The following is a 23,513-nucleotide window of genomic DNA, read 5'->3' as shown; positions in this document are numbered from 1 at the left end:
CATCAACAGTGGGAAAATTTTCTAACTGTTTTCCCCTCACATATTCTCCTTTTTTTCTAAACAAAAATGTTGACTAACCTTAACATATAGAAATCAAAAGAAGTATTATGCTTGAAAAAACAAATAAATCTGCATTACCTGCATACTAGAATGAAATGCCTACAGTATGTGGGATGTAGAAAAGTCTAAGGAAGAACAAACTGTATGTAATCAGACTGGAAATCACTTTTTTTTCAGAAAAAAATTTCTGTGAAATAACTGCAATGCAGAAGTGAATCAGACATAAGTGGAACTGCTGTTACCCTGTCTACTACATCAGGTGCTTTCAAGTATCTAGAAACTCAAACACTTAGCCTATCAATAAGGGAAGATTTCATCTTCACAGTTGACTTAGGAAAAAGTATGTTTAGATATTCCAATGGTTTATATGGTTTGTTTTTAATTCTTCAGACTGTTTTACCAAATGACAAGATTTTAGTAAAAATTTCTCTATTGAGGTAAGATGGCAATTATCCTGCCTTTGTGAAAAGGGGCAGGGGGGTGCATGTGAGAAATGACAGCTGAATTTGTTCATCTTGTTGAAATGAAAAAAATATTGAAATATCTGGAAATAACGAGGTTAATCACCAAAGCCTCTACAAAAGTAACTGGTTTTTTTCCCAGAATTTACAGGTATTTTCAAAAGGCAAGTAGATTAATCATTTTACATGTACAGAAGGTCACCAACAAGATCCTTCAGTAGAGGATCTTACAAAACAGAAGTTGCCTTATAATCAAAAATTAAGCAAGTGGCATTTTGAGTTGAGAGACATTTATGTTCATCTCTATAAAGTACCAGCCCCCAGGTCACTTGGGTTGCCACAGCTTACAGTGAACGACTTCAGTAAGTCTTTGAGGCCAGGTGAACCAGGGTTGAGGCCAGTTCCTCTGCCCCATCTCTTTTTGGAGGGCAGACCTGCATCACAGTGCTAGGAACAGTGTTCTCTGGAATGCTGTGAAGCAGCATCCAGCAGAATCCCACCAGCTAGTGTGGATCACCAGAATGCATGCTCCATACTGATAGAAAATCTAGGGCTATGTGCATTTTTCTCCACAATCTTTATTACTTAAGCACCCAGTCACAAACCAATGTAAAATACATCTGGGTCACCAAACTATCAAATGTCAAGGCAGCTAACCAGGAAAGAATACAGAAAAGGTGTGCTAGAACAGGAGATACAGTACATTCTAACAACTAGGCCTAGTCCTCAGATTACAGTAAGTTAAAAACTTAATACTTTTTGAACACTTGTCTTATATACATTTTCTTCAGTTGAAGTCATACTCTTATCAGTCTTACCAGGACTCTTTCACAGTCAATTCTCAAATCACTGCTCTTTCGATTGTTTGAGGTTAACAACGTTATAGCATAGTACCACAGTAATCACGATTCTATTTCCAGCTTCAGTAACTATCTAAATGATTTTATTTTAACCTTACCTTGACAACTTTGTATCTCTCCAGAAGACGACAGAGCATCCTTGCTTCTAGCTTCCCCACATTCATAGCCAAGCGAATTTCTGCCTGAGAAATACCTTTGGTTCCCCTACTTTCAACTGTTTCAGAAAGGAAAACCAAAAAATAACTCAGGGAAATAACCTGACCAAATTTTATATATATATATATATATATATATATATTTGTATATACATTCATATTTGCTCTGAATAACTGTATATATCAAAATATAAAATTTAACATTTCCCACTAACAACTAAAGACATTTTCACAGACATATAGGATATACAGTCAAATACTGTCATAAACCACAATTTTATGCAAAGCAGTGCCCCAGCAGAATGAGGTTTGAAGGTGATAGCTTCACATGAAAAGCAGGGGTGGATTTTTCCCCTGAGAACTTTCCACAGTTAGATATTAATTTCTCCATTATGAACGGAAAAGAGATAGAAGAAGGAACACTGTTTTCTTCATCACCTTTTCTCATCCCACCACAACATCCTGTTTCTACCATGCTGTTTTATTTGGGTGGTACTGAGGAGTTGATAAGCTTCCAGGGAGGGCTAACAGGTGGCAGCACCTATAGCTCCAGTCTAAACTGAACATCAAGCTCATCTTTTCCAGGAAAAATTGACACTTTGATACATAAAAAGCAATAAGAATTTTAAAAAACCCCACAATATATACCTTTCTTTTATACATACAAGGAGTAAGGCAATGGTAAAAATCTTTAGCATGTCTTACTATATCACCTACTTAGCTCATAAGCCTGGGTGAGCATATCCCTTTCACAAACAATATCCACAGGCTGAACTGCTTTTGTGATGATCTCCTCTTCATCATCATCATGATAATCTTCCATTTTCTTCCGAAATTCCTTTACTAATTTAAGGCAGCGGACCATGACATCAGTCCCTGTGAACATGGATGTTAGTAACAACTCAACAAAATGCAAGGTGTGTGCGCTTGTTTAAACCACTTTATTTCTTTCAGCAGCATGAAGCAGCAGTGCAACGGGGAACAAATGACTAAAGACAACTGTTTATTTCTAGGAAGTGTTTGCAACAGCTTTTCCCTATATATGAACCTGTCAAATACTGACTAGCTGAATTTTTGAGGTACATCTGTGTCAACATTAGGACTGCCCGATACAGTGATTTACGAGCAGAACAGAAAACACTGCAATAACAGGAGAAATTTCAACAGCACAAATAAATCAATGAAAGGATTAAGTGCTGATCCACAGTATTACATCTCCAGAACGCATATCTGACTGTGAGATCACTCACTGGGTATAAAAACACTCCTTTTCTTCCACAGACTCAAAGCATTTTCACTTATGTGACTTAAATGCAAGTCACATAATGAAAGAAAACTACATTTGAAGAATCAGAACTTGTACAATAAGCTACCTGGTTGTAAAACTGTTCCTTAACACAGGATTGCCCTTCCTTGGCACTGATCAAAGCGGGTATCAGTTGGTGGGCCCTATCAAATGCTACCACGAGTTCCAAATCATTAAAAATCCCAGGACCTAGAAGAACTATCAGCTTACTGTATGCCCTAGCACCTTCTGTATCTGTATGCATGCATGTTGGAGGAAGCATACACAAAGCAACTAGCATTCTGAAGAAAAGGCTCAAACAGAAGAGTCCTACCCCATCCAGTAAGCTCTTACAGCATAACTAAAATGTACAGTTATGTTGCCCAGGTCCAACATCACTTTGAGAAGAGCTTCTTCTCAGCCTTTGTCTGCTGATTCCACAACACATGGTATCAGTTATATTATGGAAGCTTTATGTGCAACCATGTATGAGCAGCTGAGCTTCTACATTTCTTGTGCAAAGTCCTCACCTACTCTCTCCACCTAGGAAATGGCTAGGTTTGTCAACATGTATAGTGTACTATAAGTATATGCAATGAAAATGGAGACACAAAATCTAAGGTTGTTGTATACAAGGACAGAACACACTGATGCCAGCCAGCCACAAGAACATCATACATGACTGAATCCCACATCTTAACACGTTACTGTGCACTGGCTGGGCTGAAGTAACTCTCTGCCTACTTTACCCGTCTGGGATCTCATAGGAGAGTGGGGACAGATGGCTTCAGGAGAGCTGTAGCGATGCTGCTCCCCGATATAAGGATGACCTCCTATCATCAGTGTCATCTAGCTCCTGCTGAACAATTTAAGAGACCAGTGGTAAGTGAGAACTAGGTTACTGCACACTGCCAGCTTATCAAGTTGCAGTGATTCAGCAGCTCCTGCAGAAGTAGCCAATTCATCCTGCAGCAGTGGGTGGGAACACCTACAGCCATCCCTATTCCTCTGGCACAGCCCTGCTGTGAAAAATGCCAGGTGAAAGCTGTAGTTGAAATCATTAAGCTGGTGAATTTTATCTTATGTATATATATGATCAGTTACTGAAGCCTAGCTGACATGAAGTTAATTCACAGTAACTTTATCATGTGACTGAGCTCCAGGCCAGACAATTCCATTATTTCTCCTCAGTCTGAATCCCTTCTCTGCCAGCATCCTAAGATACTGCTTAGGATAGTAATTAAGTGCTGACATTTTGGTAAGGCTACAGGCACTGTTATCACATTCTTTGTATTTCTACAGCCCATTAATTTTCACTTGAAGCAGTATTTAAAAAAAACAAACCACCACCACACAACAAAAACCAACCAAACAAAACCCAACCAGTTTCTTTTACTTTAGCTCCTGCCACCCAATAATGTGCTTCCCATAGCAGATGCTCTGGCTTCATCCTCAGCGTGTCCCACATATTTCTATCTGCTTTTTCATGTAAATCCAGAGATTACACTATCTTGATCTCTGATTAAAATCAGCTATTATTAATTCATCAAGTTTAATACCTAGTGTTTTTTAAGGTGTTTTTGTGGATTTTCAGCTTTTTTATCTGTAAGATGGAATGATCATTCACATGAAAGATACATCAGGTGGCATTTCTCATGACAAACTTAAGCAGTAAGATTGCCACCGCGACAAAACATGAAACATCTACCGCCTTGTGGATTGCCACCAAATTTATAAATGGACTTGTATTCTCTTGTCTTCAAGTAAATACTTTAATTGGAAATCAGATATTTTTGCTACAAACTCTTTCAGCAATACTATCTGGTCTTTTGGGTTTTATTTGCAAGTGTCTTCAGCTCATTAGAACATCTGTGAAACTTAAGTGAGTATGAGGAGGTATAACCAAATATAACCTGGTGCAATACTACTCAAACATAGTGTAAGAGGGATTCTAGGTTTTTGTCCATGGCAATACTAAACGGCCTGACTAAAGGAATCCTTATCATACAAGCCCCTGTACGTTGAGACACCAGAATTTCAAACCAGAAATATGCTATGTACAATACTTATTTTGTAAAAATGTGATAGTTTTCCCCATATATTTTATTGTATACTGATCTATTCTAGAATATTTTTTTGAGGATCTCCACTGCCTTTTTGAAACTGTAAACTTAAAATGAATTTTCCTGTGTAAAACTCCCTCTGATATTATTATGTGAAGGAGGCAGACCTGTGTATTTCATGACAAATGAACTCGTTCAATCACTCCCTTATTTATTGGGTACAATGTGGGAGATTTCTCTCTGAACCATGCTAGATGCTGTACCTACTTTCGGCTGTTGCTTCTCTTTGTTCATAATACAGTTTTCCTACAGAGGGATTTCCGTCCCCCAGACTTAAAAGATATAAAGAAATTTGTTGTCTTATCAAGAGCCTTAATCCAACTCCATGTAACTGGCATTTGCTTTTGTCTTCTTGAAGTTCTCACGTTTTTATTAGCTCTTTCACTTCTTCCTTTATGATCACTCCTATTCACAAAGACTATGTAATTTGCAATGTTTAGTTCGTATCAGGTTTTTTTTTTAATTTTTTCACAAACAGTTCACTACATCTCCGAAAAACACACTGTTCATCTTTTAGAACTATTTTCTTTTTAACCCTTGCAAATCTGCATCTTCGGATTTTCCTGTGATTAAAGATTTGGTTCAGATTTCTTTAAGCAACTGCATTAATTCCATTGGTGACACTATCCTTCCTCATACTTTCTATTATTACTTCTTGTAGTTTTTCCCCATGCAAGTTTTATCTGCATCTCTTTCTGAGAGCAGTTGCTTTTTGTTCCCTTTCTTCATGCAGTTTTGTTCTTCTCTGTCTTTCCACTACATGTTTGGAAGTCATCAGCAGTTCTTGCAAACCCATTAAATTTGAATTCAAAGCTGGTTATGCATTAAACTATCCCTATGATTTTTTTGAATAGCAGTTGTTGGCTATCTTGCTTACTTCAAGAATTCCAAGGCAGTGCTGTGGAAGCTGACTTTCCTAATTTGATATGAAACTTTCCAGAGAAACTTTGTATTCTCATGACTTTCAGCAAAAGCCATAACTATGATGGTTTGTTTCTTTAGCTTATTTCTAATGGTCTTTTTTGTTTCATATAACTTTTTATATATTTTTGTCAAGTTTATTGACTTGTCATTCAACTTCAACCTGAAATGTCAGCAGACTGCTCTTTGTCCCTAGTCTCTGTTTTGGCTTGAGCAGTCTTATTAAGAATCACAATCCACTGAAACAGCTTGCACTGATAAACAACAAACTTGCCTGCAGCCATTTCTTAAAAATCTGGAACAAATGCTTAATTTGAGTGGGCTGCAGTGTTCTACCTTAATTAACACCTTTTTCCATGTAACTGCATAGACAGATTTTCACTTACGCGCCTTTTAAGATTTGAAGCTTATAGAGAGAATGGCATAAATATAACTACACAAAAATAAAGCAAAAATAAGGTTCTAGCTACCTTTCTTAGTCTTGTAGGGTCCTCCATTGGGGTGTATATCTTGTAATGGGATGGATATTACCTTGGCTAGGCCAGCATTCATCATATACTGATACAGACGTTTGAAAGTTCTCTCACAAAGACCCTAATGCAAAGAGAAATGGCAAAAGTCAGTGTAGTCCAAAAGCCTCACCTGTAGGTGACTGGTATCAAAGACATTCATACTGCCTGTTCTTAAAACACACTGATTTGGGGTAGGATATCGAAGAAGGATCTTAAAAGTCTGCTAGTGCTGACACCAGGCGCAGCGTGAGATGCTTCTGGAACGTGTTCTGTCCCTCCAACTCTACCTTCCAAACAAGCAGCAGCAACCTGCAGCAGCACTGTGCAAGTAAGAATTGCATGATGACATCCATTGACAAAAAACCTATTCGATCCACAGTTTCAGAAAGAACTCCTTCCTTATGACAAACAGCATCAGTAACTTGATCTAGTAGGTTTTGAAGATCTTTCTTTTGATATCCTACTCCGAAATTTTGTGCAACTTTAAAAACACAGGCAGTATGAATGACTGTCTTTGATACTAATCACCTAGATTCTGTACGAGTGAGAATTTAAGAGAGTAATGAATCTCACCAATTCGTCCCTCAAGTTTCCTAATGTTTCCATCTGGTTTGAACGAGCACTTAGCATACTTGAGAGCTTCTCCATCAGAATATCATATTTGCTCCTCCTAACCAAGAAAATTATTTTACATGTAAGCATGCATGTAACTTTATAAACAGAAGTTATATCTTTACAGAATGTCAGTCACTAGCTAAAGTATGCCGAAGTGTTCTCAGATTGTTTTAGGAATTATAGTTTTCTTTTCCTTCTGCGAATAGCACATGAGAATTTGTCACTAAGAAGAGACCCTGAAGGAACAGTTACTCAGCCCAGACTGTTATTTCATTGGCAATACACAGAAGCACAGGTTACTCATAAACAAAATAGGAAAACAAAAAATGAGAAATGTGTTTTAAGTGAGAACACTCAAAATTAACAGAATGATTAGTGCCACAGTAAGAAGAGTTAGGCTTATGTAGGCAGGTGACAGGCACTAGAATACCCTATTGTTTACAGCTCCAAGACAAGTTTAGAACTGTCTAGCATTCTGGAGAGGAGTTAATAAAGAAATTGAGAAGAGTTAATACCAAGAAACTTTGATGATTCTGTGGCAATAGAGCAAACTTCCATCATAGTAAAATGTCACAGTCTACTCAGGAGATCTTTCAAACGTCTGAGTGTCACATACCTATCAACATGAAAGCGAGTCAGAAGTAGAAGAATTGAGTGTTGCTGTGCTCCACTTGGTAGTCTTATGACATGGGACTGCATTGTTATGAGGCCATTTCTGTCCAGTACTCTTCGGTGATAATGAATTTTTCCAGCATCCACCCTAAAGAAAAGATGGCAAGGTATCTATAGGCATAGGAACTTCTGCAAATAAACTCTACCCAGTATCCCAAAACACTTTACCTAAGTTATCTATGGTCTTAGTGACATATGTTAATTTATAAAGTGACAATCTCAAAATTAGGAAGCACCAAAATCAAGATAACCTGTGAAATTGATTTTCATAGTTAATCCAAGTAAACAAGAGAAAATACCTCCAGTTTTAACCCTCCAGTCTCTATGCACAATCGCAGTGTCATGACATGGTTTGATCAGACAGCTGAACCAATACCGCATCCTCAGGCCCTCCTTCTCCATCCTCTCTTTCTAACTCCTGGCTACACCACAATCACTGCCCCCCTGGTATTCATCTCATTCCTTGGTGAGCTGACAGAAAAGTATCCACACAAGATTTCTCCTCTGCCCCTATCATTTTAGTTACCTAAAAGAGCTTCCTAAGTGGCAAAAAACAATGCCAGAGTGGTTTGCAAGCTACATACACTTCACCTCCTAGAAGCAGTGAATCCTTAACAGCAATGCTAATATTCTCCAGCACTGCAATACAAAACCAGAAGCTCTCCAAGAGGCTGTGTAATGCTCCTCCGTCAATGAAATACATGGTCTGATCTGGGAGCTGGTAGCTTGGGCTCCCATTCAGGTCATACAGAGGAAGATGTAACACTGGGCAAATGCTGGGGACAAAAGGTGGGCGTCCGAGAATCTCTTCAGAACTCAGGCAGGATAAGATGCTTACTTAGCAGTTTAGAAAAGGAAGTGAAAAGCATCGTTCCATCCCAAATTCGAAGAAAAAGTTATTTGGAGAAAGCAAAAACTTCCACAAAATCAAAACTTGTGTATTGACCCAATAGACAATCTCTGGTTCCATGAGAAAATATCAGGAAGTATAATGAACTCAAGGAAGAGACCAGTATACTTCTAGCAGTACAGGCCCCAAGAACCAAGTGCTCCTGGTAGTAAGGATGAGACACTACCAACACAGATATGAGTTTAAATCAATACACAGGAATTCTTAAGCAGACAGATCTTTATAAATAACCAGTGGGAACTTACTAGCTTTGATTTAATTCATACAGCAAGATGTACACTTACTTGAAAGCCCCGCTGTGAAGGTCCCTCTGAAGTTCTCCTTGCCACCTAGCACGACCTAAACGCTCCAATATACAGTAGGAGAAGTCGGGGAGTTTTAAGTCAGGGTCCCCCTCCCAGCCTATCAGAGCTCTGTAACGCTGGTCTTGGGAAGCAACAATGACTAGTTTCTCTCCCCATCTAAGAAACAGAAGGGAAAGTAACAAGTTATTCTTAGTTCCATAAAACCAGAGAGATCAATCACTTTTGCCCCACAAACATGATCCTTGATATAATCTGCAAGAGTGAGGACTAAATTCTAAATCTTAAGTTAAAAATCTTTTAATAGATTAAGGCCAGATATAAGGATTTCACTCACTTTTCAACAGCTTCTGTATAAGTATAGCAAGGCTGCAAATCCTTCCTCCTTATTTGATCAGTGATATCTACTCTCTCTTTAAAATACTGGCAGGAACCTTGTATGCCATCTTTATTATCTAAAATCATGTGGACAGGATAAATATCATCTGAAGAAACAGGATCTCTTTTGGTTTCCAGTATTCCTGTCTCAAGGTCTATTTCTTCGTATCTGAAATAAAAGCAGAGAGCTAACACTTAACCAAGCAAGGGGAATTTGGAACTGAAACATAAAATTGTCACAAACCATGCTGATACCTCTATGAAATATCTTGGACAAGTGAAGCTTTTTGGAAAATTCAAAACTGGAAAAACACAAAGAGCAGAGTTGTGTTCCTTGAGTACAACCAACCATTTATCAGCATGCAGAGTGTATGAGGCAGGAGGAGAGGAATACCTCTGACCTTCAAAAATTCAATGATACTGAAGTGGCGAGAATAAAAGAAACATACATAAATACTAGTTTACAGAAAAGGAAAACAACAGGTACATCCACCCTGATGAACTGGGACATATAAATCCGGTTTGTACCCAAGTGGTAAACAGTCACTGTAATGGAAACCTTGCCGGGACTCCCATGCAGGCCTCCTAAAGAGCAGGCTTCAGAGCCGCCCGCCGCCGTGCTGCCCTCAACCAGCTACTGAAGAGCCCTTCCAGCGAAACCTGAGCGGCTCCAGAGAGCGAGCAGAGCCGCCGGGGCGGCCGGAGAACCAGGCCCGAGTGAGCCCCGTCAGCGGGACAAGCCCTCAGCGGGCGCCCTGCGGGGCACTCCGCCCGGCGGGAAGGGGGGAGCGCGGCGGCCGGCGAGAGGGGCGGACCGGGCCGGCTGGGCCCGGCGGAGCGGGAGGCGCGGGGCCCGCCGGAGCTGCCCTCACCGGTCGTGCAGGCGGAGCGGCTGGCGCGCCCGCGGCAGCAGGTAGAAGCGGACGTCGGGCTGGGCGCTGAGCGCGGCCCAGAGGAGCTGCTGCGTGGCGGGCTCCAGCGGCAGCGGGAAGGGCGGCGTGCGGGCGCCCAGGCGGTGCCACAGCGCGCCCGGCGTGATGCCGTCCAGCCCCTCCAGGGCCACCTCGTCCAGCAGCGCCCACAGCGGCTCCATCCCGCTGCCGCTACCGGCCGTGGGCCCGCGCGCCGGAAGTGACGTAACCACCGCGACGGTAACCACGGCAACGCGCAAACAGGGCAGCGGCGGCGCGGCGCGGCGCGGCCTGGCCCGGCCCGGCCCGGCCCGGCCTCGGAGGGCTTCCGTCCGGCGGGAGCTCTGTCCCCGGGTTTCTCCCAAGCCCGGCGCCGCAGAGGCAGAGCGTGGGGGGTCGGGCCCGGGGCCCTGCTCTGCCGCTGGGGAGAGCTGTCAGTTCCGCCCCAACGCTGCGGGGCCTCAGCGAGGGCGCGGGAAGGGGCGGTGTTTTGGCAGAGGTACTCTGTAGTCGGTAAGAGACAAAGTACGGGGTTTCTTTTTGTGGTACAGAACTAAATTAAACGTTCTGGTGGTAAGTTTAAGCTTCCGAGCTTATAAGAGGGCACCCTATCACAACTTGCAGCAACTTTGGGATACTTGATGGGAATTACTGGAAAAGTTCCTATTTCCTGAAAGGCAAGCAAGGTAAAATCTTTAATTAAGCACTGTAAATGTATACAGTCTCTGCAGCGAGTAAGTTCTAGAGTTAACTGACCTCACGAGCAGTAGCAATTCAGGAAAACCATCCTTCAGTTGGGCTTTGGGTATGGCCCTTTCAGCTTGTGCCCCAGAATTGACTTGCTTGTCAGTTCTTGGATTATAAACTCATTATAACATATGCCTTCCATTTTTAATATTTTTAGGCTTTTCAGTAACTTGTGAAGGGATCTGAAAAATAAGTCAAACAAGTAACACTCCCTCTGTTCTTCAGGAGCTTGATTTGCTACACTGTCAGCTTCATGCTTTGTTGAAGGAGGAACTTTTTTCAGTTTATAGCATTCTTGTCTATTGAGGGTGCAAAACCAGTAGTACTCTATAATAAATCATTTCTATACTTCAGCGTGACAATTATGTTCTCATTTCAGCTTTATATTAAGGACATGGTGACCAACTTTGATGAAAAACATGATGAATACTTAATATCCCTTCAGCAGAGAAACCGGTATGATACAGAATTATTGCCACCATTGAGTATGTAATATCTGCTGTGTGCTATCTAATATAGTGTCTAATATCAGCAGCTGTGAATATTAGTTTAAAAACTTGTTTTTTAAGCTTGTGATGCAAAGTCTGACTTGGTGTGTCTTAAAGCATTCAGGTGATTCTCTTCCCTTTCTTTGCTAAGTACATCAAAGTTCTTATTTCTAGAGGAGATCACAGTATTTCTTCAGCATACTTTAAAAGATACATAAATTCATTAACAAAATAGTTATTGTTTCCATGGCTGACAGGGAAGATTTTTGTTTATAGGACAAGAGGTTCTCGATTCAGAAGTAATTGGCAGGTCACACTGTATGAGGATGATGTTGTGAGTCAAGGTTTCTATGTTGTCAGAAACACAGACAATTGTATGCAAAAGTTGCTAAAGTTAAATGTGTAAAGTTAGATTCTGCTAAAATGGGAGATAAGGACATCTAGGTTGCTTTTGCAAACTTCAGTACCTTTCAGACAAGTATAAAACATTTCTTTTAATCTTTGTTCATGTGAACCTTCCTGTCGTACCCTAGACAGATGAATTTAATAGGTTAATTCAGAAGGGTCTGCAGAACTTTGTTGCTGGATTCCCTCCTTTACAACAAGCCATAAGAATTTACTCAACTCAACATATAACAAACTGAATGGGTTGGTGAAAAGACCAAAAAAACCTACAAAAGCCACAATTATGTTAGAACTGCCAATTTTGTGAACATGGGTTTCTTTTGTATATAATCTCCTAAAGCAGTTTTAGAAAATAATAAAACCAAATTATTTAATGATTGAAACAACTTGCATCCTTATTATTGGAGCTCTAATTCTGAATTTTGGTGGACACAAATGCTACAGAATTACACCCTGACAAGCAGGTGGGAACTGTACCTCGCAGAAGAGGCACGCTCATGGATGGGCACAGCGGGGGATGCAGAGCAGCCTGTGTGGGAGCAGGTCAGGTACCGCCCTTGGCCAGTCACAGCCACTTCTGCTAGATCCAAAACTAACAGAAACAGCTCGTCATGTGCCAAAACATCACCAGTCAGAGCAGCCTGGGGTGGATTTAAGAGAGCGGTGGCTGCAGGGGGTGGGGTGCTCCTGCAGAGGCCTGCTGCCTAGAGGACGGCTGGGGACACGGCTGGGGACACACTTGTAAAAAGGTGACTCATGTCAGAACAGATACACCCCTGGGGGACTTTGGCCTGTGGATTGACCCACCCTGGAGTCAGAGGGAAACCAGGAAGCAGCATGTGCAGCGGGTGCAAATTGTCACCCACATGACCCCAACCTCCTGGCCTGCATGTCACCTCACCAGTGGAATTAGGGTGGACTGAGTATAACACACGGCAAAAGGAGGAAAGATGAGACTTGGAAGAGGGAGGGTAGGTGTTTCACTGAGATTGAGCCTGGGGAAGGGTGCTTTTTTAACCAGACTAATTTTCTGGTATCGCTAACTGCATTATTGATTGGGGGGCTTTCCCCCTCGAGTTTCAAAACACAAATAACCTTTTTTTTTTCCTTGAAAAGACCTCAACCATTTTTAAGCTTTTTGAAATTCTGAGTAAAACTCTTAAAAATTCTCAAGAAGAAAAGTTAAACATGCTAAATACCAAATGGAAAAAATAGCATGAAATTAGAAACAACATGGAAAAAAATCTCAAAAAGGAGAGGCTTGATCTAACTTTGTATGTCACAGCATGTGGGTACTCATACAAGCATTACAGAACAGGAACAGGTCCTGGAAGCTATATTCTGAAATTGTTATTTAAACTATGAACATATTTTTCAGCTTTGTGACATTGTGTGTTTTTGTATTTATTGCTAATCTGACCATCTGTATATGCACCGAGTAAGGATGAATTACTGTCTTTTCTACTCCAGGCTACTGGGACGTTTAAAAAGAAAGGATCCTATACAAATCAAACTGGAGCAGTTAGAACAAGGATTTTCTCTGTATCTGAATGGAGCTAATTCAGAGCTGAGAAATTACCGCAAAAAAATCAACTCACGTGGCTACCTTAAAAAGGAGATAAAGACCACCAGGACAAATGGTGAGTTACATGAGAGTTTTACAGAGATTGCAGTCTAGAACTATTTTAAACATTTACTCACTGGAGCTGTAATTCAGTTAGTGAGGTTACTGGTCAGGCTGTGATAAAGAGACAGAAGCATTTGAGCTTGGTGGAATGAAATTCCGTGGGACTCTTTCATCAGAGTACTTAAGCTGGTTGTATGTAAGGAGCGGTCTCTGCAACACCCTATCAATTTTTCAATTGATCCCTGGCTAGTTCCAAAGTTTAACTTCCCCACCTCTCCATTTGTTAAACAGTCATAACTAAAACTAAAATATTTGAAATGTATATAAACTGTCAGTGTAAAATAATGGTATACCTTTGTCTGATACATAACACCATTAATGGGCTTTAAAATCTGATGGACTTCAATGTTATCTGAGTCTGGTGTCCTGTACACAAATGACATTTGATGACATAGACCAGGGGTTCTCAACCTTTCCTTCACCACGGACCCCCTTTAAATACCTTTCATGGCTGCGGACCACCAAGACTTAATTCAGGATTTAAAGCAGTAGACTGCATCAAATATTTATTTCAGTTTTCTCATGAAGGGTCTTCAGATTTGGAGAGAAGGGAAAATAAGTTAATCTGTTAATGCACGCACTCCTATTATCTTTATTGCAATGATTCCATATGAATTTAAAATAATAGCATCAACACTCTTCTTGCTCAAACGGCCCATGTTATGGTATTTTAATGTGCTAATTCCAAATTTGATTCCAATTTTTACATTAAAATTCGATGAAAAGGTTTTAAAATTCTTCTCACCTCCCCCCTTGTTTGTCTGTGTTCAGTCACCATATATTTTTGTTTACGGGTCCAGGGCCACCATTTGGAGGAACAGACTTCAGCCCAGTTGTGGCCCTAAAGAGGGGGCCGGGCTGTTGGATTAAGAAAATGTCTTTAAGAGAGAAACCGCCTAGTTAAAGTGGGTCCCACCAACCTTACTAACACCGAATATACGAGTGCGTCAGGGCAGGTGGGGCGGGGGGGGGGCTTGAGTATGAGAGGAGCATTGAGGGGAGGGGGCTGTGGGAAGAGGAGGCGCAGTGCTTGCCACTGGCAAGACCAAATGTTTCCGGGCTGGATGTTCCCACCCCTGCTTTAAGCCTTCACGGACCCCCTGTGACAACATCACGGCCCCCCAGGGGGCCACAGACCACAGGCTGAGAACCACTGACAAAGACTATAATCAAATTATATGCAGTAATAGCTGCATTAAGCTCATAAATTATGTTTAAGCTCTAATAGTTGTCTTAAAAAGACAGCTAATCTTTATTTAAATATTTGAAGTAAAGAAAATCTATCATTTTCTGCCAGTGACTGTCTGGCTTTATTTGAAAATGCGTATTTTGTTTCTAATTTAAATCTGTCAGTCATAGAGAGCAATGTAGTGACAGGAATAATTTTACATGTATGAAGGTATAAAGTGTGAGTTTACTGGCCTTCTAATCTATTCAACGTAATGAAAATAAAGTTGATTTCACTAAATCCCTGTGGAAAGCAGTTTACCAACCTTAGTCTGTTATCTGCATTCTTGCTATAATCTATCTTAGAGTGTATGTTTTTTAATGTGTTACTGTGTAGATAGTGTCTGCTTAAGCTTTATTTTCTCCTAAAAATGAAGACAAAGTATTTAAAAAGTTACTTAATAAGATAATTTATTATGATTGAAAGTTTATTAATCTCAACAATACTGGAAACTGACTTTTCTTTCAGTAACTGTTCTAACCATGACTCTAACCTTGATTTCTTTTCTTTCTTTGTTTTCCTGCTACACTGGGTACATACTATTTGTCTTCAAGTTTAAGTGTGTTCAGATTTATCTGTCTGCTGTATAATTTCTTGCAGGTTATACGGGATGGTGATGGGGAATCAGCTAGTTGCCTGGTTTTGCCGTTCTGTATGAAAGTGAAAACTTGTGTGTAATGATGCAAAAAAGTTCATGTTCTTGGATATTGGAAAACGAAGGAAATTGTGAGCTCTGCCACACTGGCATGATAGACCTTTAGGTATCTAAAGAGGGTGTAAAACAGCGTCCTTGACTTTTTGGTCCAAAAATTGTGCAGGGATATTGTGGCAGCAGCTGTAAGAGAACTCATGTCAAGAGAAATTTCCTCTTATAGTTCTGCTGCGCAGCGGGTACCTTTACGCTTAACCAAAGTTGTTTATTTTTATGGTCACTTAATGCCATTTGATTCAGTTAAGGTAGAATACTTCGGTTTGTCTTACGGACCTCAACTCCATCAACTTAGAGACTGTGGCATTATCTCTGCAGAAGGGAACGCAGTGTTTTGCTGTTTCTTAGCTATCCACTGTTGTTATTTTAAACACGTGTAGCTGCAGTGAAAGATATCAACTGAATCATCATCCTGTCATTTTTCTTCTTCCATTTGATTTTGCCACTAGAGTCTAGAATGGGAGTCATTGGTGATCTGTATAAGCTTCTTGCCTGGGGGTAGTACCTTAGCAATTTTGTGGTCTGTTTCATTTCTGGGCATTTCTTCTCAATGACTGAATGTGATTTTACTTACAGAAATGATTTCTAGCTGAGATACAGCACTGAATTTTCTTCCCTATCCATCTCCTATGAGAGTTATTGCATCATTTATTACTTCTAAAACATCCATCTATAGGATTAGTCTTCACTGAAAAATTAGGAATGTGCGATACTTAATAATACAGAATGGGCACAAATCCCTCTTTGTGGTTCCTGAAAGTGTCATCATAAGTCTATTTATCTGGACTGTTTTCTTTGTCTGTGTTCCCTAGGAGTAATTCATGATAATAGTGATTGATAAACTTTTTATGCTTAGGCTTGGTAAATGAATTAAAGTAAATGATGGGCTTACAGGGTAGTGAAGCTGGTCTCTAGGTATACTGTCATTTCTTTGGATGTATAACCCGAACATAGTTTCACAACCATGTATGTACTTCCAGTGAATGTCGGTGTGGTCACAAAGACATGGCTTAAGGGTAGCATGGCGTCTCCTTTGATTATGACTAATATTTTGATGATGTACTACTCAGTTCTTGACTACTAGAATAGGCACTGTCAGCTCAAGTCTCTGAGGGAATGACACCAGCGGACCTATTTTGTGTGCTGAAGCAGGTAGTGGTTGGTATTCATATCCCGTCTATCCCATGAGAAGGATGTTTTTGTTCTAAGGTAATGTTTGTAGCACAGATGATTAGCTCAGCTGCATCAACTTCTGCCTGGGATTTGAACTACAGTTTTTCCTGGTTTAGAGAGACCTGGTCACGTGAATCCATCGCAAAATACACAAACAATTCCGAGAACCAAATACTCAGCAGTGGTAGCATGAGTCCTACCCTGTCCCCTTTTCCTACTTATATTTGTAGCATACATGAGTGGTCTTCTGGGCAGTTGCTTAGAAGAGATGGATTGCTTAGTGAAAGTGAAAGTGAAAGCTGCTTCCAATTCTGTCCCAAAGTAGTGGCTGAATCAGACCACGCTTCTAGCACTGTAATCTCAGAACAGTTCACCCTCAGTGCCAGAAGAGCCCTGTAGCAATCGGCACCAATGCTAATGACTGCAAAGTATTTCTGGAGTTACTTAGGAGTAGCCTAATGGAGTAGCAGGAGCTCTAGTTGGAAGGGGTGAGTTTCTTCCTTGAAGCAATCCATTCCTTTTCCTCTCCGTTCTTAGTTCTATTTCAGGCCCAAGAGACAGATACTTTGTGCTGAAGCAACAGAACAACATCTTGTTCTTCTTGCTCTGCAATTTTATGATCACTCTAAATTGACATAAGCATACACTGTTCCCCCAAGATCAGTCCTACCCTGTGCCTGTTCTATCTGCCTGTACCAGCATTTGTGCAATCTCATGGTGAGCCAGATTACAGAAGTGACTACAATTAAAAGTAATTTTTCTTTTATGTTTTTCCTCGGTTAAAGCTGGCTCATATCAATTCTCAGAACAGTTCATTGCACAGGTGCATGTAGGGTTGTCCAACACAAAAAAGAAAATGTGGTATTGAGAGTTGTAATGAGCAACCTGATCTAATTTTGAAGTAAGCCCTCCTTTGAATGGAAAGCTGGACTAAGTGACTTCCAGAGATTCCTTCCAAACAAAATCTTTCTCTGATTCTATGACCTTTGTAGGATGAGTACTTCTTTTATTGGTAGTGCCAGTTTCTGCTGGCTTAGGGTGACCATTAAATTATGGCTTAAAGAAAAAAGGTTTTGCATCAGCTATTTTTCTCCACTGAGAAGAATTGGAAGCTGTAAATCTGTCTTGGACATAGGAAATGAGATGCCTTTATTTAGGATGCTATTGAGAGTGTTGGTGATGTCCTTGGTCAATTGAGGATGCTGATGTGACCTGGAAGATGTCTGTCTCTTTGTCTCAATCAAAGCATCTTCTCAAAAATCCACTGTTCCACTGTAAGTTGGGACCATTTCCAGCACAGGAACCCTTAGTTCTCCTTGACCATACACAGAATTTTTGCAGAAGTTCTGAAACCAACTTTTTCTTGCCTTAGAAATGAAGGAAAATGATTGTTTGTTCTTCATTTATGACTTGCACCTGAAGAATTCTTCTTAACAGTATGTTAAATACCTAATACATTCTCTTTAATCTGCCAATACCTTATGTTTCCTTAGTTTGAGAGTAAATACACACAATTCCTTTGTAAACCCAGCATATCACCTGTTGTTCACAGTGACCCTGCCTATCAGAGTCTGCCTTCAGTAGTGTGGGGTCTGGGCTCAGTTAGCTTCCTAAGACAGCTTACTGTCCATCCAACTAGGAGTTAGAATGGTGGGCACCCCTGTTCTAGAACATTTTTCTATACTTTTATATCAGTGAGTGAGGGGCTTCCCTTACTGTTAAGCTAATGTATCTTTAAACAATTTATTCTCTTGAATAGACATGATGATGGCTGTCCCCAAAGAGGTTCAGAACTCCTGCTACTAATACACAGCCAGCCAGCAGCTGAAGTGGAATGCCTTTTCAGTTGTTGATACCATTCGCATGTCAAAGGCTTACTCTTCTGTCCTCATCTAGGGAAGAAAAAAAAAAAGAATGCGAACTAAGTTGTATATTGTCAAATACCTTATTTCTATTTTCTGTCTTCTAATTCTTGTCTCTGTGTTGTGAACAAGCAGCCCAGCTAGAAGAGAGTGAGTTGCAAGAACGCAGCACACAGACTGCACCAAGCAAAATACAACGCAGAGGTTGGCTTCAGGTAAGAAACAGTTTGAAAGAATGCATCTTTGAACTAATTTTTAGATTGTAAATGATTTTAGGGGAAATTGGTTGCAACTAGTAGATAGCGGGCAGTTGGGACTCTCGTAGAAGCTGAGTCTTGGTTTGGTCTGGACACTGAGTGACAATGTGACGTGATACCTTGACCAGTTTTGTGTCTACTTTGAAGCCTAATGAGGCAAATCTCACTGAAGGGATCTGGTTTCAGTGACATCCATCACAGAAACTTTTGTAACCTTGACATGATTGTTTCAATCTGTCCTCCGGCAGAATAGCTGTTGCTTGACGTCTCTGATGGCAAGCCTAGAGAGCTTGTCTAGTGCAAAGGATGGAGAATCTCATTTTGGAGATACATCCCTGCCTGTCACTGCTGTTCTCCACCCTGCAATATGTTAAGGGACACAGGGGTGTAATTTGCATAGCTTGAGCTGTAATTTGGGACAGATTCTTCTAGATCAGAAGAGAGGAAAATGCATATAGGTAACAAAAATACCCTACCTATAATAAATTTGGAGCCATTAGCTACATAGTTGCTGGTTCATCGGAGAAACCTCATTGGTCTGGTTGGTTGGGGTTTTTTGACCTAAAGAGGGATCTGACTTAGCCTGCCAAGGAGTATGACTTAATGCAACAAATGTGAATTCTTAACAACTGAGACATGTCACCCAAATAACTACCCTACTTGATTAGCAATTGCCCTGGCTGGATGTCCAGTCCGTGCTTGAGTCACTGGGGATCAGGGGTCTGTGTCACTGTGGATCAAGCATTCCTGTCGTGCAGGTTTTCTTTTCTTTCAGCAAATACTGCACATTCAAGTTTTGAGGCTGCATAACTTTATTTATCACCCTTACTGCTTAGCTGAATTCATTTCCTCAGCTGCTATTTCTCTCAGTAGATCACTGCTTACATACTGGCCTGTCAGAACTTGTTTGCTAACTTTGCCAAATGTGTGGCTGGTCAAAACCTGCGTTATTCTAATCACAGGAGCCAAATGAAGAAGGAGGTATCTCCCCTGGATTGGAAAGTTAGACAGATATAGGGAGCTATACTAAAAACTACCTACTACTTGAGACTAGCATAGAATACCATAAGTCTTTTGTCCAATTGGATGGGAGGATAGCAGTTACAGTATCTTAATGAACAACTGGAATTATTTAGCTAAGGAAATGTGCAACCACTGAGTAAGATGTAGGTTGTGTCAGACAGCAGTGTACTTTCCCAGTAATTTTTCCTGTGGGTTTTTTTGATAGCTAGAGGATTCTCTAGCAATTCATGTTCAAAACTGTCAAACTTAGGCTGTGCTAAGGTATGCTGTGAGGCAGGAGGATAGGCTTACTGAAAGAACACATTCTACCAAACACCAGGTTGTCTCAGGATATTCTGGGACATCTCTGCTCCTGGCACTTGCCAAATGGTAGAGGAGTGTATGAACACCAGATAACTAAGTTTAATATAGACTTCTGGATCATGTCACCTTTAATGAAAAGTCCTCTTTCCATTGTTCACTTATGAGACTTCTCCCTATGCAATATGTCTACACCAGAGTTCAAAAGTGGGGAAAAAAAGTTGGTTACAGGTAACTTTGATCCTTGAGAGAGGGGTATGTATTTCCTGCTTCCTCTTTTGTCATCTTTTGGAGTACTGAAAGTCTGTGCTATGGAAAGATGAGTTTCCTAAATCTTCTACCCCTCTTTAGCCATGCTTGAGTAACTGACAGTGTGCATACTTTGATTGCATCCTAATTATGAAGTAAAACAAATTAATTCGAACAACTTTTGCAGCCATGTCTGACATTTACTAAGGCAAAGAAATCTTTGTGCTTGAATGCTTATGACATAACATTTCCCCCTCATTATATTATACACAAGAGTAATACGTCTTCAAAAAATTGCAGTTACTTCAAGTAGTCATTTTCATACATAGACATTACAGAATCACAGAATTATTGTGGCTGAAAGGGAACTCAAGATCATCTAGTCCAATCCCTGTGGTCAAGCAGGGTCACCTAGAGCATGTTGCCCAGGACTGTGTCCAGTCAGGTTTTGAATCAGATGGAGACTCTACAACCTCTCTAGGAAACCTGTTCCAGTGTTTGATGGAGACTCTACAACCTCTCTAGGAAACCTGTTCCAGTGTTTTGATGTACCCTCACAGTAAATTTTTTTTTCTGTTCAGATGGAATTTAATGGTTTTTTTAATTTGTGTTCATCGCCTCTTGTCCTGTCAATGAGCAGCTACCTGGCAGGTATTTATACACATTGATGAGATCCCCTAGAGCCTTCTCTTCCCCACGCTGAAGAGTCCCAGCTCTCTCAGCATCTCCAGCAGAGCACCTTTGCTTGTTGGCTCCTCAATCCTGTGTGCACTCTGGAAATCTCCTAGATTGCTTGAGCCCTGCTGTGTTGTCTTTCCAACAGATAACCAGGTTTGGTAAAGTACCCCATGAGGACAAGGGTCTTTGAACTTGCACATTCTTCCAGTTTTTTGATGAAGGCCTCATCTACTTTTTCCTGATCAGGAGGTCTATAGCAGATACCCGCTATGACAGCAGCTGTGCTGGTCTGCCTGCTGATCTTGACTCAGAAGCTCTTGACTGGCTCCTGAACTGTTCCTTGCAGAGCTCCGTACATTCCAGCTCTCTCTCACATAAAGGATGACGATTCCTTAATGCAGGAGAGCTCAGGGAGGACAGAAACCTTCTGTGGAACAGAGGGGAAAAAGCATTGCTTGATCTAGATACAGTTATGTAAAATGTGATGATTATTATTCTTGTACTGCTGATAGCACAAAAGATGTCTAATTTCTTTGAATTCTTCTTTAACAGAAAACTGTGGAGATTAAAACAGAAAGGGGGGCTAAACTCTGCATTAAACCTCCTCTTGAGTACTCTGAGGATTTTGAACCTTATGAAAGCTTGAGCATGGAGACAGATGGTGATGATCCTCTCTGTTGCTCCCAGGTACAGTTGACTTCTGTTGTTCATGGTGGTGTCAACTGAAATGTGAACGGGCCCAGGTATCAGTCGTGTCTAGAGCATGCAAACCCTGTGTGTAGTGTTTCTTTCACTGGATGGTTTTGTATTGATGAGGTGTGATGTGAAGAAGGAAAAAATAAAAATAAAAAGTAAAACTACTTCAAGAATCTAATCTCAGTCAACAGCGCTATAACATGTTAAGTCCTAATTTAAAGAGGTAGAATATTGTCTCTTGGATAGAATCAAAGTATTTCATGTAAGGAGATTCTCTCGGTTTACTGAATGGTTGTCCACATGAATGTCACTCTTGGCTGTCAAGTTAGAAAAAGCTTAAACAACAACTCTTTTTGGGTTTAGGTTAGTTTTTGAATAATTTTGCTAAAATTGTTGCATGTCATTGTTTTACCTAACAGAAGTCAGACTAAAGTTATAAAAATATTTTAATTAATACAGTTGCTTTCTATTGAGGGTTGTTATTATGTTGACTCCATTGTTAGACAGTTCAGCCTTCCATTTGGGTACTAGTTGCAGTTTGTTCTACAAAACTTCACAAATATCCCTTCCTTAAAAAAATGAATAAATGAACAGAAATTTATGAATGGTTTTCTGTCTAACCAATTAATGACATCAGTAAAGCTTTTCTGGGTAGTGGAGTAGCCTATATATATGAAACTGTCTACAGATCTTACCACTGACATCAGATGAACTTCCCAAGTATATTTTCCTAGCTTGTGTCTTTCTACCTTTCCTATGCTGCTTTTGAGTTTAAGATTTTTTTTTTCTCTGCAAACCAGTAAACTTGTTTACAGAGATAGATATTTATAATCATTTATGTGTAAGTAATAAGCTAATAATTTTAACTCAAGCCCCCACTTTTCTTTGTATCCCAGATGGAATTACTTTTGGTTTTCCTGAAGCTATAATGTGTTTTCTTGAATGTCTTGTTACAATGCAGATGTCATGAGGTTTCAAACTGAAAGAAAGCCTGTACAATTCCCTGTCAAATATCTAGAAATATCAGTCTTGATTGTCATAAAGACATGCTCAATATCAAGCCTCAGGTTGCTTATAGACCCTCTTTTGAACCTCAGTTTGCCTGCTCTTTGTAATATGTTTCTGTCAACATGGATTTCCTAACAAGTGTAATCTGTAGCAGAAGAGCGACTTGAACCTTTCACTGCAAACTGAACATAAGCTGTCACAGTTCATTTGTACCTAAGATAGCTTCAGGTTTTCATTTTACTCATACAGTTTGCTTACCTATACTTATCTCCAAACTCTAATACTAAAAAAGTCGGAACAAAAAAGTGTTTAAAGTATGCAAGGTCTTTTCCTTTTGCATCCATAAAAACACAAGGCTCTCCAGCATCATCTATGCTGTTTGTGGCATATGCTGAGAGAGGCTGGGCAGTTTTTTGCACAGGAAATTTCAAAATAGATACATTTTTGCATCAAATCCTGTTACAGTGTGTCCACTTTAAAAATCTGTGCAAACTGGAGGCTTAATCCATTAGACCACAACTCTTCTACTGTTTTTTGAAGTACAGATGTGTACAAGACAATTAGCGTCTCTCCAATTGCTTATAAAGAAGTTGCTGTTACATTAGCTTTGCAGCGTTGTGAAGGCATTTGGAAAATCTGGATTGCAACTACTCTTCAAGTAGGAAGCCAAAAGATATTGTTATCTAACTGTGTGAGACTGAAAAAAATACATGCCCTTGCCCTCTCCATTACTTACCTCCTATTTGTAACTTATTCCTAAAAATTGGTTTTGCACATAAAAATTCCTTGGCCTATAGAATTTGCCTGCAAGGATTCTGATGAGAAGGAACAAAGGAGT

At 40.3% G+C, this 23,513-nt stretch overlaps 2 protein-coding genes across 7 annotated transcripts in view; one reads left to right on the top strand and one right to left on the bottom strand.

Annotated features, from left to right (window-relative positions):
• The window catches only part of GTF3C1 (general transcription factor IIIC subunit 1), a 44,412-nt gene extending 34,043 nt beyond the window's left edge, over positions 1 to 10,369 (bottom strand). For all 3 annotated transcript variants that reach the window (XM_074840737.1, XM_074840738.1, XM_074840739.1), the window contains exons 1-8: positions 10,127 to 10,369; positions 9,214 to 9,423; positions 8,859 to 9,035; positions 7,609 to 7,752; positions 6,951 to 7,047; positions 6,336 to 6,459; positions 2,254 to 2,412; positions 1,480 to 1,595 (exon numbers count right to left, since the gene is read on the bottom strand). In XM_074840737.1, coding sequence (XP_074696838.1) covers positions 1,480 to 1,595; positions 2,254 to 2,412; positions 6,336 to 6,459; positions 6,951 to 7,047; positions 7,609 to 7,752; positions 8,859 to 9,035; positions 9,214 to 9,423; positions 10,127 to 10,347 — 1,248 coding nt within the window. In that variant the 5' untranslated portion in view covers positions 10,348 to 10,369. The remainder of the gene's footprint in view (positions 1 to 1,479; positions 1,596 to 2,253; positions 2,413 to 6,335; positions 6,460 to 6,950; positions 7,048 to 7,608; positions 7,753 to 8,858; positions 9,036 to 9,213; positions 9,424 to 10,126) is intronic.
• Positions 10,370 to 10,458: 89 nt separating this feature from the next.
• Positions 10,459 to 23,513, top strand: part of KATNIP (katanin interacting protein) — a 66,296-nt gene continuing 53,241 nt past the window's right edge. For 2 of the 4 annotated variants that reach the window (XM_074840404.1, XM_074840402.1), the window contains exons 1-5: positions 10,459 to 10,678; positions 11,292 to 11,368; positions 13,276 to 13,445; positions 18,597 to 18,679; positions 21,524 to 21,658. In XM_074840404.1, the coding sequence (XP_074696505.1) occupies positions 11,307 to 11,368; positions 13,276 to 13,445; positions 18,597 to 18,679; positions 21,524 to 21,658 (450 nt within the window). In that variant the 5' untranslated portion in view covers positions 10,459 to 10,678; positions 11,292 to 11,306. Of the gene's footprint in view, positions 10,679 to 11,291; positions 11,369 to 13,275; positions 13,446 to 14,128; positions 14,398 to 18,596; positions 18,680 to 21,523; positions 21,659 to 23,513 lie in introns of those variants that run through there. The other 2 variants (XM_074840403.1, XM_074840405.1) reach the window with 2 other exon arrangements.

This window comes from Strix aluco, chromosome 15 (assembly GCF_031877795.1).
Source record: "Strix aluco isolate bStrAlu1 chromosome 15, bStrAlu1.hap1, whole genome shotgun sequence".
Taxonomy (NCBI): Eukaryota; Metazoa; Chordata; class Aves; order Strigiformes; family Strigidae; genus Strix; species Strix aluco.
Note: the sequence above shows the minus strand (reverse complement) of the source record. Positions and strands in the feature narration are given on the sequence as shown.